This window comes from Patella vulgata, chromosome 1 (assembly GCF_932274485.2).
Source record: "Patella vulgata chromosome 1, xgPatVulg1.2, whole genome shotgun sequence".
Taxonomy (NCBI): Eukaryota; Metazoa; Mollusca; class Gastropoda; family Patellidae; genus Patella; species Patella vulgata.
In genome coordinates, this window is record NC_065879.2 from 29,505,015 (window position 1) to 29,521,652 (window position 16,638).

General features: G+C 34.5%; 1 protein-coding gene across 1 annotated transcript in view; it reads right to left on the minus strand.

Moving 5' to 3' along the window:
- Positions 1-1,049: 1,049 nt before the first annotated feature.
- The window catches only part of LOC126827026 (centrosomal protein cep290), a 54,929-nt gene continuing 39,340 nt past the window's right edge, over positions 1,050-16,638 (minus strand). Inside the window, exons 2-5 of the mRNA XM_050556182.2 lie at positions 14,878-16,210; positions 14,186-14,287; positions 12,152-12,270; positions 1,050-3,325 (exon numbers count right to left, since the gene is read on the minus strand). Coding sequence (XP_050412139.2) covers positions 3,131-3,325; positions 12,152-12,270; positions 14,186-14,287; positions 14,878-16,189 — 1,728 coding nt within the window. The 5' untranslated portion in view covers positions 16,190-16,210 and the 3' untranslated portion in view covers positions 1,050-3,130. The remainder of the gene's footprint in view (positions 3,326-12,151; positions 12,271-14,185; positions 14,288-14,877; positions 16,211-16,638) is intronic.

Below are 16,638 nucleotides of genomic sequence, written 5' to 3' on the forward strand. Positions count from 1 at the left end.
ATGGTAGAAGTATCAAAATTCTAAATTTGATTGACGTTTATGATTAAAGCGACAAAGAAGTAGACATTTTTCGTCTTAATAATAGAAAAAAGATGAAACAGAATTAAAATTTACACTGAGCAAATGAAGAAGTTGGATTATACATTGTCCTAATTTAGAAATAATATGAATAGAAGTTAGAAATTAAATGAATAGAAATTAGACGATAGCATGTTAGAATTTTGAATCTAATGATAGAGTTGTGTTATTGTTGTTAACATATATATCTTCGAGTCTTGTGTTTTCAAATTTCGAAAACGTTAGTGTAAAATTATTGTCACGATTGGGTGGACATTTATGAATGTACCGATTAAATCATAGTATTTAGTTGGATAAATGTATATATTATCATCAATGAATTGCCTCGTCTGTGGTTAGGGCGTTCAACCCTGTAAAAATATTGATAAAAGTTGGGTCCGGGCAAGAGTAAACAGCATTCAAACGAAGTATATATCGTGGCCTTCATCCATATGTTGGTACAGAATAATTGTTATCTCCCCTTAATAATAATCACAATCACCCTCCGCGTTTAAACGCTAAATTATAGTTAAAATGTCTTATACAGATTATTTTTATGATTTTTTCCCCCATTAAATACTTTAATTGAAAATGTCCCATCTTTTTTTCTCGAAACACCATGCATTTCATATCTAAAAAGACCAGCACACACGAAGGATCATTTGTGAGCAATTTTCAATCGCAGGCGAATAATCGCAGATGTCCTTCCAAATATACAGGCCTAGTGACCGTCCCCGCAGATCGTTACCGACAAACCAGCAGAACTGATAACACCATTTCAGAATGTACACTTTAATAACAAGGAATGTGGCTTTTAATTTCACTAGTTTAAACAAATTCGCTACTTGGAGTTTTTTATGTGTATCCATTGCCATTGGAGCAGATTTATACAAGTTTTGGTTTGTTTTCCTTTATCATAATTATATATTGGTGACATTGTATAATTGATTGATAAAATACTGTTTATAGGAACGCAGATATAACAAAACGGCTTAAATTAGATTGTTTTTATTTTTGATCTTGCGAACAAAACAAAAAGAAACAACGAGGCAAAGCATACAATAGATAAAATAAAACTCATAACATAACAACAATATCACAATTTAGGACATTTTACTAGGTACATGTATATTAAATTAACCCAGGTTTCTTTTCTGTTCTTGTAAGTACTTTCACTAAATTTCAGTTTAGTGTAGAAATTAACCACATACGGACACAGGGCACCAATAAATTCCAACCCTACATTCGCGACCACGAATGTAATCTTGTTATATTTTAGTCCGATTTTTGTTGACACTTTGGGGTAGAATCGAAGAAAATTGTTTGAATTTACATTTTGTGCTAAGTTTTGGTGAATATTCATGCTTTGAGATGGAATGTTAAGAGGTTGGTTACGTTGCAATGTTGGGCTAATTGCATGTTTACTAGTGGGCTACTTACAGTTTGTGCATCTCCAAGCTCCCATTGTGAACCTTATACCGGCTATAGACGTTGTCACAAACTGTTCCATCAGTGGTAGAATGCGTTAAACCCAACGAAAATTAAGAAAATGTTAAAGCCGGTCAAATTAGGGTCGGTGGGGAAATTGATGGTGTACTGTGGCCATACGATTACATCATACGTGAATTACAACGTGTATTTGTCGACACTTTCCTTTTAAAATCATATAATCCATTTACGGTTGAGTATGAATTCATCAGCAATTATTTATAAATTGTCGGATCCTTAATTTAGCTTTTATTTTCTTTTGTAGTCAAATTGTGCCTGGAGCTAATATGTTTCCACTATTTTTATAGTGTCTCCATTAATTGAACGGTGTGAAATATAAGATGTATGAAATCAGACATGAATATAATTATGTCTCTAGGCGACCTACATCATTTCTCTTATAATTCTAGAATAATTGGTATGTACAGAATCCCTTTGTTTATAACACTGGTATGTCTCACGTGTACATTAGGTTGTGAAATGTTGATGAAACGTTGCAGTGGAATAAACAAAGTGATATTCTAGTATGATATTATAAGTCAATTGCTATATGCCTCTTAAAGAGTATATTATTTATTTTCTAGCTTTATCACAGAAATACGTATATATAGGAATAACCATAGAATATCGGATACAAATATGCAAATTTAATACATTAGATATACAACTTTCAGACTCCCTAAATCAAAGTGGAAACTTTATTTTTGCGGGACCAAGCAAAACGTTTGTTATTCCGCCCAATTCTGTTCTATCTTTTTTTTTATTAAAGAATAACTTGTGCCGGAAAATAACTGGGTTTGAAGGCAAATAAAAGAGGATTAGGCATCTAACACAGAGAAAGGTGATATATCTTGCTTATCAATTATTTTACAGTTTCTTACCTTTTTAGAATTTTAACCTACAATTTCTCATGCTAAGTATTCTAGATTTACAGTGCCTTACTTTTAAATATTCTATGCTGAAAATTTAGGCTTGGACTTTCCTACTTTTTAGAATTCTAATTCTAATTTTGAGAAATGCTAGATAATGACAGAAAGAGCGCCGACTACACATAACTGAACTGTAATTAAATAGTTATTACATCATAATCTAAAATAAATATAAATGAATATTGAACAAGTAAACCCATTCAAGAACAAACTAATACTACATGTAAATCTGTAGAAATGAACAAATACTATTTATACCGGGGATAATGAACAGATACCAAACTACGGCTTGTATATAATGCATGATATACAACTCCGTCTGTAGAACCTGTTACTCTGTTTACTTTAGTTGTGTGGTGTTTTTTTGTTTGTTTGTTTGTTTGGTTTTTTTGTTCTCCAGATTTAAGGTCCCAAAATGCACCAGTTACAAATTACACAAGCTTGTGCTTGAGGCTATTCTATCGACATCTTGTGGTGCCATGTAAGGTCAATCGGTGATGTTGATGTGGATTTATTGTGTCCAATTAATCCCATGCCGATTCTGTTGACATGCGGAAATCATTTTACGAACATGAATGACATCAATTGATGAATTTGTGTTTCAGACATTAATCAGTGATGCACACGGTACTGTATTACGGACATGGTACCGGAAGTTATACAACACCGATGTACTCAGCAGTACATTCGTCCAAACAAATCTGTTGATTAACAAACCGTTGTTTTAATTTCATGGTTCTTAAAAACAGTTCAGCTTCAATTACACATTCATTGTTCTGGTCGCACAGATAACCGTAGATTTCTCGATAAATATTATCACACCACTCGCTGGTTAGTCCAAAGCTGGCCCCCTGAAAAACAAAATAAGATGGGCGCATTAGCAACTATTCAGTCCTACACATAGTAAGGCACACATGGATAAGAGCCCCATAGACTTCGACCTAACACACTTTTTGAACATTCTGATGATCTAGAAAGATCATCTGATAAAATATTGAAGGATATCGACCATCTCGCTTTTTCGCTACGCGCTAATTCGATTCTAAACCGAAAAGTTAACAAAAATGTCATACGCAAAAGGGACGTGGGGGAAAGAGGCTAACATAGGCAGTGTATCACAGTTATGTGATTACACTTTGGCATGATGAAGATTTCCTAATACATGGTCATCAATAATAAAACGTGAACATTTATCACTTGTTGTGCTATGTTATTCTAGCCGTGGTGTAAAGTACGTTTTGCCGCACTAATCGTACAGCAGTCCATTAACCAAAATGAGAAGTCAAGTAATGTAATCCATTTTAGTAATACGTTAGTTATCCTGTCAGTTGTTAAAAATTCACTTTATTGAGCATATTTTAGATGTCTGATAAAATCAGTTACCTTATATCATGTATACCGTATAGTCATAACAATGACCTTAAAGAGCTACAATTATTATCATTTTATTTTACGTATACCGTAATAACATTGATCTTGAAGAGCTACGGATATTAATATTTTATTTTACGTATACCGTTTAAAGAGCTACATATTTTAACATGTCATGCATACCGTAATAACACTTACTTTAAATAACTGCATTTATTAACATTTAGACGCTTGATAAAATGAGTTACATGGAGTTTAACGTCCACTCGACACAAACTAGGTCATTTTGGGATCAACACATGGTTCAATTTCATTTCAACAACGCGCATGAGGGTAGGGGTCTTTAACAGTGGGAGAAAACCCATGAGGCTGAACAGGCGACCCTACCCCTTATCACGCACAGCCGGGAAATCGAAATCACACCAGTTGACTCAATAACAGACCTTATGACACAACGCGCACGCCACCCCCCTCCCGCGTTTAAGATGTATAATAAAATCTGTTACATTACATAATGTATACTGTAATAACATGGAATTTAAAGAGTTACCGACGCTTTAGATGTATAATAAAATCTGTTACATTATATAATGTATACTGTAATAAGACTGAATTTAAAGAGTTACATGTACCGACATTTTAGGTGCATAATACAATCATTTACATTTTATAATGTATACTGTAGTAAAACTGACTTTATTTATATTTTGTATTGATTACCGCGAAATAATAGGTAGGTATGTCTAAGTTTATTTTGAATAAAATAATTTGTTGAACGTGAAAATGTCTCTTTAAGCAAACATAACAACTACACAAACTAACAGCACAGTCTACAGACTTTATAAATTTTTTATCTTATTTTGAATCAGTTTGCATTGAATATTGGCCCATTCTTTTCTGATATTTGTTCTATCGTGGGAAAGATAATGGTTACATTTTTATCAGATACCGACAGATAAACTGTCCAAAATAATGGAAACAAAAAATAAAATGGAAACTTTTTATCATAAAATCAGTAGCTTTGTTGTAAATGACGCGGTTCCCATGGAGGTTACCATGGTTATTTCATTTTTATCTTTTGATATTGGTATTGTCAGATTTACAGAAATAGGGATATAATTAAAACGCATGTAAAAAAAAAAAGGTTCAGTCCGGTTATAATTGACAGAGATACCACCTGGAGAGGTAAAAATTCTCATGTGTTTTTTTCTAGACCATGCAACAGTTTATTTTATTCTGAACAAGAATATATGAGGTAAACAGTCTGTATCCCGAACCATTTTTCCGTGAGGGCGCCTTTTTTTCAAAATGGCTGACAAAATCACATATATATTTACAGTGACTATGTGGGTTAAATAAGTAACAATGATGCATGTTTGACCACTTTTTGCATTAGTTTTTATTACCGTTATTCCCAAACAAATGGAGAAATCGGCCTAAGTGGATGGAGGCAAGATGCCCGAAGATGTGCAGGAACTGTTTATTGAAAATGAGTGCGAAAGTGCGAGGACTTTTCAGAACGTAGTGATCTGAGCGACTTTGAAAATTAATGATATATCATTGTGTGTGATTTGTCATACCAGGATACATTGTAAGGACAATTCAGTATAAGCCTTTACTCTTTAAGCTCCCTCAAGAATGAGATGTCAAACATCTTTTCAGTGATCATACAGAAACAACTTATCAATTTTTAACTTACTATCTAGACACGTGAACATATTACGGAAAAATGTTCAGGATACAGCCTGTTCTTGTTCGGAATATAAAAAAACTGATCAAGAAAAACCACATGCGAATTTCTACCTCTCCAGGTGGCACCCCCCCCAATTATAACCCGGACCAGTAGTCATTTGTTTAGTACCAAGGGAAGCTAAATTATTTTCAGTAGGGTTCAGAAAGTTGGGGTGCTTATTCCGTATGAAGATGCACATGGGAGAGATGGGACATAGTTTTTGAAAATAAGAGGCGAAAGAGAGGAAATTGGGGTTTAACGTATACTCGACAACAGAAAATAAGAACATTTTTGTTTACTGGAATCTGTTAATCATAACACATGTATTGTTTGGACAGAAAATGATATCGTTCAAAGTTTTTACAAATCTCTACATATTATTATATTATTGTCATGCATAATTATTATTTTAAATTGAAAGTGAAACTGTTTTTTGAAATGCCAGAGTACTTTTTTTGATGTGGCATCGCATACACTTATATCAAATTATCTCGTAAACTGGTAATTACAAGAACTGGTCACAACTAATATTTCGCGAAAACATGCATAATAATTTCACGGATGTCTACTGACAATTCTCAAACGATAAGCATGTATATATTGTATTGTACATTATTCTTCAGAACATTTCTTTATTGAGCACTTTTTCTCAACGCACTATACATATATACAGTATATAAAACAGAAATCCGGTTAAATTTGTAACAGTAATATAGAAGACGAAATATATTCCTCCGAAGAGTAGAATCTAAAACCCGTCGTCTTTTCAATTTCCTGTTCTGCCAATTTTAAATTTTACGTCTGTGGATTCCCCGCGACACAATCCAATAAGCAAAATATGCTCAAAAAACCTTCACAATGGTGAATCTAATGCCGGGTTTTTTTTTGTTTTTGTTTTTTTTTTTTTTTTTGTTTTGTTTTTTTTAAAAGTATGATCAGATTTTATAAAGGAAATCGATTGTGCCGAGCCCGCAGTAATGCTGTTATAAACTGGAAGGTGTCTCAGAGTACTGATTGGATAAATGTTTAGTAGGCTAAGTGATTTTATTGAGTATTGCACCTAGAACAGAAATGAAATGCCTGGGTACACATTTTTTGTATGCACCATTGACTGTTACCATGCTGCTTAGCGGAAACGTTGTCCGGACAAAAACATTGCACAAGTGATTACAGACAATAAAAGTAACCGTATGTTAGTTTCCATATAACTGCAAGATTCTTTTGATGAGACGTTAAATACTGCCCCTTTCTTTTATTAATTTCTTTTGCTCCACTAAACTGTGTTACAAAGACCAATAAACATCCAATTATATAGTGTTTTAAAATGTGCAAATTTTGTCTCATACTTGTTGTCTAGTATGGCTATCTAGTGTTTATCAAGATTTTTGTTTGTTAGTTGTTTCTTGCCTTACCGTACGACCCCGACCCATATACTTTCTATTAAAGCAGGTTTGTCACAAAACAGCATAGCGTATGCCATAGCCATAGCTATTGGTTCACAAACAATGAAGCAGAAACAATAGTACGTTTACTTATATAAGTTTCCTTTGTATCAAGTACATCTAATTAATCCAGGATTCAGACCTCTATCAATATGCTTAATTAATGGTGGATCAATGTATTATGGCTCACAGCGTTTTGTAATTAAAACTAGTAACATGATATGCCTTTATCTTCTATCGATCATAAAGCATTAATTTATGGCAATATTTGATCTGAAATCATTAAAGCTATTAAGGTTCTCACATTTCCTTTGTTTTTATTTTTAATAGTTACTTAGTGATAAAGGCGTACGTTATAATTTTGTATGAATATTTTTAATTTGCCGTAATTTCGCTATATACATGTAATGTACATCAGGACTGTACAAATCAGATTGTACTTCAAGTTTTAGATAGACCTGCAAATCCATTGCCAAGATCCCTTAAGTTAATTCGGCGACCGTTACCAAATCTTAACATTGTTGTATGAACGCAAAGATGGGGCAAATAAACCAGTTTATATACCCCAGTTCACAACCTATATTTCCAGAAGGAATTTTTTTTAAGCTGAATTTGTTCGTCTTAGCGGGTCTGTTTAAAAACGTCAACTTAAGCTAGCTTTGGGCATGCGTAATAAATTATCTTCCTGGAAAAATAACGGAATATACCCATGCATAGTTGACCTTAACCTTGACGTACCCCCCCCCCCCAACCCCGCCCCATTATCTAGCGTTTAAAGCGTTGAACGGTATACTTTTTTGGTTTTTATTATGGGTCCCAACACTGTAGTCTAATAATTTTTACAAGTTCACGCAAAATGATTTATGTTTAGACCAGTGCGTTGATTTTCGATAATTAGGCGGCTCTAGCGATATTTTAAATATGAAGTTACATAAAATTAGTTACATTTATTTTCGGTTTGAAAACGATGCCTCTTTAACTGCTCCAGCTTAACGACAGGATTACTTTACTTGGGGAAAGGGTTATGCACAATTGTATCTTTTTCTTCTAAAATATTACAATTCCCACTTATATAATTTTATCCCCAGTAGGAATATAATAGGAACACCTTACAGTCAAATCACATCTTTTACCGAGTTCTGCCAATTGTCTTGTATAATTCATTGGCGTGCAGCGAATATGAAATAAAATCCTCTTCAATCTCGAATTCTCTGAGCTGTAGGAGGGCAATTTCCGATCAGCAAATTTACATATGAGAACCATTCAATATTTTACTTTATGTATTACATGATGTATTTAATTGTGATATCACGATTAAAAGGAATACGGCTGATGTGTTTGTTCAAAATTAATTCTCGTGCATATGAATCTTTTAAAAAAAAATAGAATCAATATTTAACAGTTGATACACGAAAGAAATCTATCATAGTATTTTGTTACGAAAAATGTAATAAAAATAACGCACTTAAGCACTGGAGTGGTCTAACGTGATGCAAGTCTCGTAGTTTTGGTCCCACGCATGTATTAAGGGGTGGTGGATTGGCGTGCCTGACATATCGAGTTCTACGGTTTTATCTCACTGCTAAAGACCCATATGCTACAGTATATTATTTAAATAAAAATCATATAGTCAAGATATTAATAGCTTTTTCTCGATCCGCAGAACTCTCTTTCCACAACTACATCACGGCTGATTTAATAGGTTTAGTTCGTAAATGGTTTCCACACAGACGTAAAGTTATCAAATACGGGATCTTACTAAAGAATGGGAAGTGTCACCATGAGAAAGGAAATGGATCTTGTCCTATTTTTCTGCACCAACCGGGATAATAAAGACGTGCATACTCCGCCATACGTCATGCAGTGTGATATGGGGGACATTTTACTCCCCCCCTGTTAATGAATCGACGCCCTACTCCCTTAAGCCCCCTCCCCACACACACACACGCGCGCACTCCTAGAAAGAGTAATCATATCATCCGTGAAAATGATACCTAGTCAATGAGTGCCAGTTTGGGCTTGGCTATCAGAAGCAGGGCGCCCGCATCCAGACAATGGCTAGCAATATCTCATTGTGGATTAAACATTAATAAAAAAAAGTACATGTCCTTCTGAATGGTAACATTTCAATACGCGAATAACAGTGTGCCGTATACCTTATAAACGAGATACGATGATTTTCATTTAATACGAAACAAAATATTACAAACATAGGAGTATTATACTTTATCGGAATGACGTCTGTATTACCAGTTTATGTACTGTTACCACAGCGACAGATTAGCCTTGATTTGAAGCGTCTGGTAATATTTACTGTCGCACGATTTCAATTATACGTCCATTTGTCTCAGCTGATTAGCTGGGATTTCTGACTCACGGTGTCTGTCTTAACAGCCGCACAGAAAGTCTCTTAACGCAGAAGGAATAATATACGAGTAATTTTATGGCATTCGTAATGGTAGATATAGTAACAAAAATTGGGTTTTACCTTTATAATGAATGTGGAAACTGTGCCCTTTCGTATTAGGCACGAAAACCAAGTTTTAACGATTATAATTAAAGGTAAAGTATGCTGACTCCGATTCCATGTTGGTTTTTTTTTGGTTTTTTTTTAGGGGTGGGGGGGAGGGGTAATAATACTTCCCCCCTTAGTTTTCTTATTTTGCAGGATTTTCCAGTTAGTATAATATAATTTTTAGGCCATTATGGCATGGTAATTATCTCCTGGCATAGTTTACAATCGGTATCGAATTGTCGTGTTTATCCGGCCACTCGATGATAAATTGCAGGCCACTTTTTTATAAATAATTTCCAAACACCGCTTGTTTTATACGATCGGGCTGTCGGCGACACAATTTCCATGGCGTGCGCAGGCCTTAAGGATGATGACATTAAAAAGACACATTAACCTAGGTTCTGAGGAGTTGTCATTGTGGAAATGACATTTTTTTATAACGTTAGCGTTTCTCTTAATAGCAAATTGCATGTATAGATATCTTGCAAATAGCTCTTTAATTCACTCGCCTGGGATCCATTTCAGCAAACCATATAACGCTATCAAGCATTTTATTTTCAATGTCTTGTGAATAAAATAACGATATTTCAGATCAGTTTTGCGTCATTTAAGCTGTAGTTATGTAAATGGGATAAGATTACTGCAGGTCATTTCTGCTAAAATGTCAAGTTTTATGATGAACATTATTGAAAACTCATGGCTTAGAGGAATTATCATACAAAAGATATTTAAAACGAGATTATATTATGCATCAACTTCTTATGCCCGGAACAATAAAATTGAAATAAATATAAAATTTTATTTCAAGGGATAAAGAATATTTCAAAGTAATGATTTTAACGTTTCTTTCGCTCTTTCTTAAATCATTATCACAAAAAATTATCGCGAATAAGGACTATTTTTTATTGATTATAGTTTTTTTTTTAATTGATTATAGTTTTAATTGGCTATACTTTTTTTTTAATTGATTATAATTTTTTTTTAATTGATTATAGTTTTTTTTTTAATTGATTATAATTTTTTTTAATTGATTATAATTTTTTTTTAATTAATTATATTATTTTAATTGATTATATTAGCGAATATAACATATATGTCTGGGTATAATTTCCATCATACCATATTGTATGGCGTATGCCTCTCAATAGACCGGTTGGTGCGTAATCGCGGGACGTTAAATTTCATTCTATTTATTAATCTAATTAAAATGAGATTACAATTTTTGCACTACATTGTACTCTAGCAAACGTTTTGTGTTTTATCACAACCAAGTTCTGTTAATGGCAGTTCTATGTATATGCATTATAACATAACCGAAAACTCATTATATCTGCTTCGATTTAATATTCCTATCATTCACTACTATACATGTACAAAACTAATCACCGTATACCTATATAGACAACTTGATTGGTCAACAAGTTCACGTGATCTCAACACCGTCTTCACAGAACACACGTCATGTTATGCAGTACATCATAACAAATAAAGTTAATTATTTGGCATCTGTATGTAGCAATCCAACAAAGACTGCAGGATTATATTTTAGTTAGTTGGTAGCTTCAGTCCCCTATTTAATCTGTATATTTAAGAGAGATAGTGAAGTCATATTCAATGGGAAATAGTTGTTGTTATAAATCTTAATTAATGTTATGTTTTGATTGTTATATTGTTTTTATTCATGGATGTACTATAAATGTAGGTTATTATTCATTATTGATCATTGCTTGATAAAGATACCTGTAAGAGTATTGAAACGTTGCATGTAATAAACTAAGAAGTAGTAAATCCATAAAGTTATGTTATTATGAATAAGGACTCAATTATTTACAGGAAGGATGACTAGTTTATGAAAACACCACATTTTATAAATGTAATTCCGCCTAGCACGGGATAAAGAATAATATTAACAGATTTTGACGTTGCTGTTTTTCTTTTAAACCATTGGAAAAATATATCTTTAAATCAATTCTTCTCAAGCCTGGTGTACTATTATCAGATAAAAATATTTCTGCAAATATCAGTCCTTTACCTGGTATAATATAGTGGTTCAATAATACCTTCTTACTCTGTGTTGACGAGAAAGAATAAACTGGACGCGTTGAATATTTTTTTTTTCTTAAAAGTTTCATACTTGGTCAAACATATAAAATGGTCACCATTTATTTTATCTCTGTATGCTAATATTCATATGCATGACATAAACAATCTGGGTATGGGTTGGGTTGAATGTAGAAGGGAGAGAGAAATAAAATGGGGTTTAACGTCCACTCGACACAAACTAGGTCATTTCGTGACTAACAGATGGTTCAATTTTATTTCAATAATTCGCTTGCGCGTAGGGGTCTTTAGCAGTGGGAGGAAACCGGAGGACCCGGCGAAACCCGGATCTAGAAGGAACGAATAAATGAAATAGTGCTTAACGCCATACGTTTATGCCCCAACCGGGATAGTGAGGACACACGCCATGCACCACTGACAAGGGCAAACTGGGGAACTTACACGACCAATGTCGGGGTCGTATCCTGGGCCTCCAGATTAGTGAACCGGCGCTTGAATCACTGGACCAGCGCGGCTCTAGGAGCTAGAAAGTAATTTATACTACAGGTATACTTACACAAGTATAACATATCTGATATCTGTTACATAATTCTCTAGCTTCATTATCTAATGGTAAACCATAATAATCAGCAAAGGCACAACCATCACTATATCTCTCTACTTCAGGACAGACGTCTATAAATATATTGAAAAAAATAGATGAAAACAACATTTGACACGTTTCCAGTGTCTTTCATTAAATTAATTTGCCGTTCTTAAATCCCAATTCTAGTTCATTTGACAAAGGAAATCGCACGAATCCCAAATAACCTCAACAACAAACTATAATGAAACTTTGCTCTTGGCAAACATGAAATCCGTTATAAACACGCACGAATAGTTATTATGATTTTTATTTTAAATAACGTGTCCTTGGTTCAGAAGAAACAGAATACAATTATTGTTAGGTCATGCAGATAAGATACTCATCGCAGTGTTTCGTTTAATTAGACCTAATTCCACTCAAACACTGCCATACTCAGCGCAAATTTCTGTCCCAAATTATGACTGGTTAACTGTCCGATCAACAACCAGTACATAACGACATAAAATCAAACGTGATTAACCAGAGCTCTAAATATGTTACTGTAAAGTGTCTGGTGACAAACGCGGCTACTTTACGTCAGAAGGCGCGAAATGTATTACGCTAAATTAACTAGCACATAAAAGAATATTGCAGAGAAACTAATTGTGTGATAAACGAGGCTATCCAAATAGCTACAATGTAAACATTTGCTAATCATCGCGCACGTGGAATTTTTTTTATCATCTCTTGGACCACGCATCAGACCAAAGAGAAGGGCCATCATGTTACGTAGTTGACTCAATGACAAACCTTATGATATAACGCGCACGCGATAATCATTTGACCATCCAACTCCCATATTATTTAAAGGTAGGCAGTAATAATTGGTACACGTTTATAGAATAAGAATTTATATCGGATATTTGAGTCAAAGAATTTTCGTTTCAATAACGAGTTTCAGCGACGGCCAAATTTACCTATGCGAATATCGATGTTTGTTCCCCATGCATCCAATTCCCTATATTTTACTCAGGAGAGATTTGATTGGACGATGAAAATGGACACGCTCAGTTAAAGTCTCAATACAGCAATAGCTGCCTAGAGAGAGTTTTCTCGGGTCATTGCTTCAGGAATATGTGTAGATAATAACGATATCAGTTCGATGGAAACGGATGTTAAATAAAACTATTTTACATGTAAACGTTACATTCCCACCATATTTATTATCCCGGTTTTGTGCAGAAAAGCAGCCGCTAAACCCCGTTTTATTTCATTCATCACATTTCTAGTCCAGCTTCCGGCAGGCAAAGCAGATTTAGTTTGAGACTTATTGGCACGTACCATATATTTTTTATGTAAAGCATTGGTGAGTAACCGAACCGCAATGAATAGCCAGCCCATCGATAACCCACGATAATATCACAGACGATTGAAATTGGATTCCAATGTGTTTATTCACAGACTCCAAGAAGAGATTAGTATGAGTGCGAAGTGGTTAGTGAAATAATTTAGCCGCATCCGAGGTTGCGGAAATGGCCGATCATGTTTAGATCGACCTTTGTGGAACCCCAAAAGTTTATAGTACCATCGAAACCCTATGTATTCAAATGAATCACCATGGTGATGTGGTTGGGATAGATTGCATATTGATTTTCCGAAAAAGGGTGTCTTTGTCTTCAAATAATGCTTAAAACACAAAACAAGACAGACAACTTATGGCAAAGTCTACCATCAGATACAGAATATACCGGGATATTCATTACCGAAACATACACGGCATGTGGTACTATGTATAAATTTAGAGACATCGATGTCATCTACCGAAGCAACTTGATAGCAGGTAACTATGTTGGAGTGGCGATGGCGATTCGCTGTCAAAATTGCGTCAAGTACAACATAAGCTGTTAACTCCGACAACACACAATGGTGGTATCTAAAAGAAAGGGTAAGCACATACTGCCTCGAGTAAAACATACAGTACTATTATAACTAAATGAGTAATAGATTAAAATGTCACTCCTTTACCCTCTTCTCTAGTATCTGTACTTAGAGCTGTTCTATCTGATATATCTTCTAAAATTTGTGGTAATAAATTATCTTCTTCCTCTTCGTCATCTTCGGGGTTGGCTGGGGAAAAAAACGTGGCCCATTTTATAAGCTTGCGATTTTAAAAAGATGATAGTGGAATTAAAGAAGGCTTAGTATATATTTATCTGGCCTTATTTTCCAGCTGAAAATGGGATTAGATGTAGAGCCCTCTGGCAATTTTACTTTCGTATGTCACATAAGATGCTATCAAATTTTTAATCCGAAGATTGTGTTCTATTGAAATTATCAGCGCATTGGAATTAGACGAGTAATCAACAACAAAAGAACTTAGAAGCTTAACTAATGGGTTTTAGACTAAGCTGTCCACCTTACTGACCGGAAACCGTAAAGTTTATATTCCTGGGTACTAAAATGTACACAGGGCACTGTTTATTCCTCAGCTAGCATGTGCAGGATAAAAACTAGAGTTTGTTAGTGGAAACGTCGCATCGTAATAAAGGGCCATTGAGTTATATAGAGTTACTAGATTTCATTGAAACAGTTCACTGAAATATTAATTTGCTAACATAACAAAGCAATGCAACGGAAAGAAGATAATTTTTTGTCTGAAATCAAGAGTGAAAAGCGCAAACGAGAATTAATCTACAGACAATAAATGCTTTACTTACCCCCTCTTGGTTTGTCTAAATATCCGAGTATTTGTCGAGGTGGGGTTGGTGCCCTTTTATCTTTAACAGCAAAATCATACCACATTCCTTGATTGTCCATTACTGGGGCTCTTTTCTTTGTTGCCCTCTTTCTATAATTTGGGTAATCGTCTTCTAAATCACCATCGTCCATTCTTTTCGACGCCTTCTTAAATACGGGTTCACCACGTTTTAAAGAAGCCCGGGCTATTTCTTGAACGATGAGAGCCAGTTGGGCATCAGTGGGATTAAGTGCTTGGAGAGCTTCTTCAACTTTAATAGCCTTTTCCAGAGACTTGAATTCTTTAGGAGAGACAGTTCCTTGGATCTGAGATTGAGTGGCCTGGTTAAGTGCTTCGGTCAAAGCTTCATTTTCTAAATCTTCTAAATGAGCAACCAGTTGTAATCTACGGATTTCAGCTATAAGCTCTGCCTTTTCAGTATCCACTTTATCGTCCACATATTCTTCATCCATGATATCTTCTTGTTGAGGTTCTAATTGTTGTGGTGTAAATCTCTTTTTTCTGGTATCATCATAATTAAGATAATTATTTAATAACCAGTATTCATCGAGCGGTATGGTTTCCTCTATTTTTTCTGGTTTGGGCGGAGATCTTTTTAGAACATCTGGCTGGTTTGTCTCATTACCTTCATTTTCAGAATCATCTTTTGAACTTTCGTCAAAAACGTCGTTAAGTTCTTCCTTTGACACTTTTACAACATTCTTTGGTGTGCGTCTTTTTAAAACTTCTAAATTATTTATTTTTCCATTGTTATGTTTTTGTAGTTTCTCTACAGCTCGCAATAAAGCTTGATACTCATCGTCGGAAAGCTTTTCATCATCACTATCGTCGTCTAGAACTGCTTCAGGTGACTTCTCTTGAATAATTTCCTCTGTTTTTATGATTTTTTCTTTTTCTGGTTCTGTGTCATCAAAGATATTGTCTAATTCTTCCGTCGAAGTTTCTTCTACGTCTTTCTCTTTACTCATCAAGCCATCATCTTCACCAAAGCTCTCTTCGGGTTCTTCATTTTGAAGTGACTCTGAGAGCCATAGAGGGCTTTCGTCCAGATTATCATCGTATAATCCCAGTGCCTCAAGATTAATTCCGTTCTCAGCTAAACGTCTGTAATCCTCTTCTTGTAGTCGATCTCTTTGTTGCTGTAAAATCTCTAAGGCTCTTGAAAGGTCAACGTCTCTGGTATTTCTGTGTTTGGGTATATTTTTAGCGTATCCCTGGTTACAGAGGATAGCTGCCACCAAAATGGCGCTCAGCATATTCGTGGTTAACATTTGCTTTGCAATTTACAAAAACTGAAAAATATAAGAAAATATATTCAAATTAATTCCGTGGGTTGATTTGTGGGATAGCTTTATTTAACATCTGCTTCCACCAGATGGTATGTATGGTAGATCATCACATATATATCCTTAACACGTTTCCATTGATTTGTTTCATAATTAAAATACATGTAAGGGTTTCTGTATGCAATAAATTGTTGGAAAAAAACCACATTCGACAAAATATTTGATTATGATAACTTAATGAAGCCAATTTTGGAATGTTTAAGAGATATACCACTGAGCATTCAGCCGGAAACATTGTGGGGCGTTTAATTTAGTATCCTTAACGTAATGACGTCAATAACTTCTTACCGGAAACTCTTAATCTCATTACGATATTTCTAGAGTGTGTATGATATGTTAAGGTAGCCACAATATTAAGAATATAAGCTGTCTCT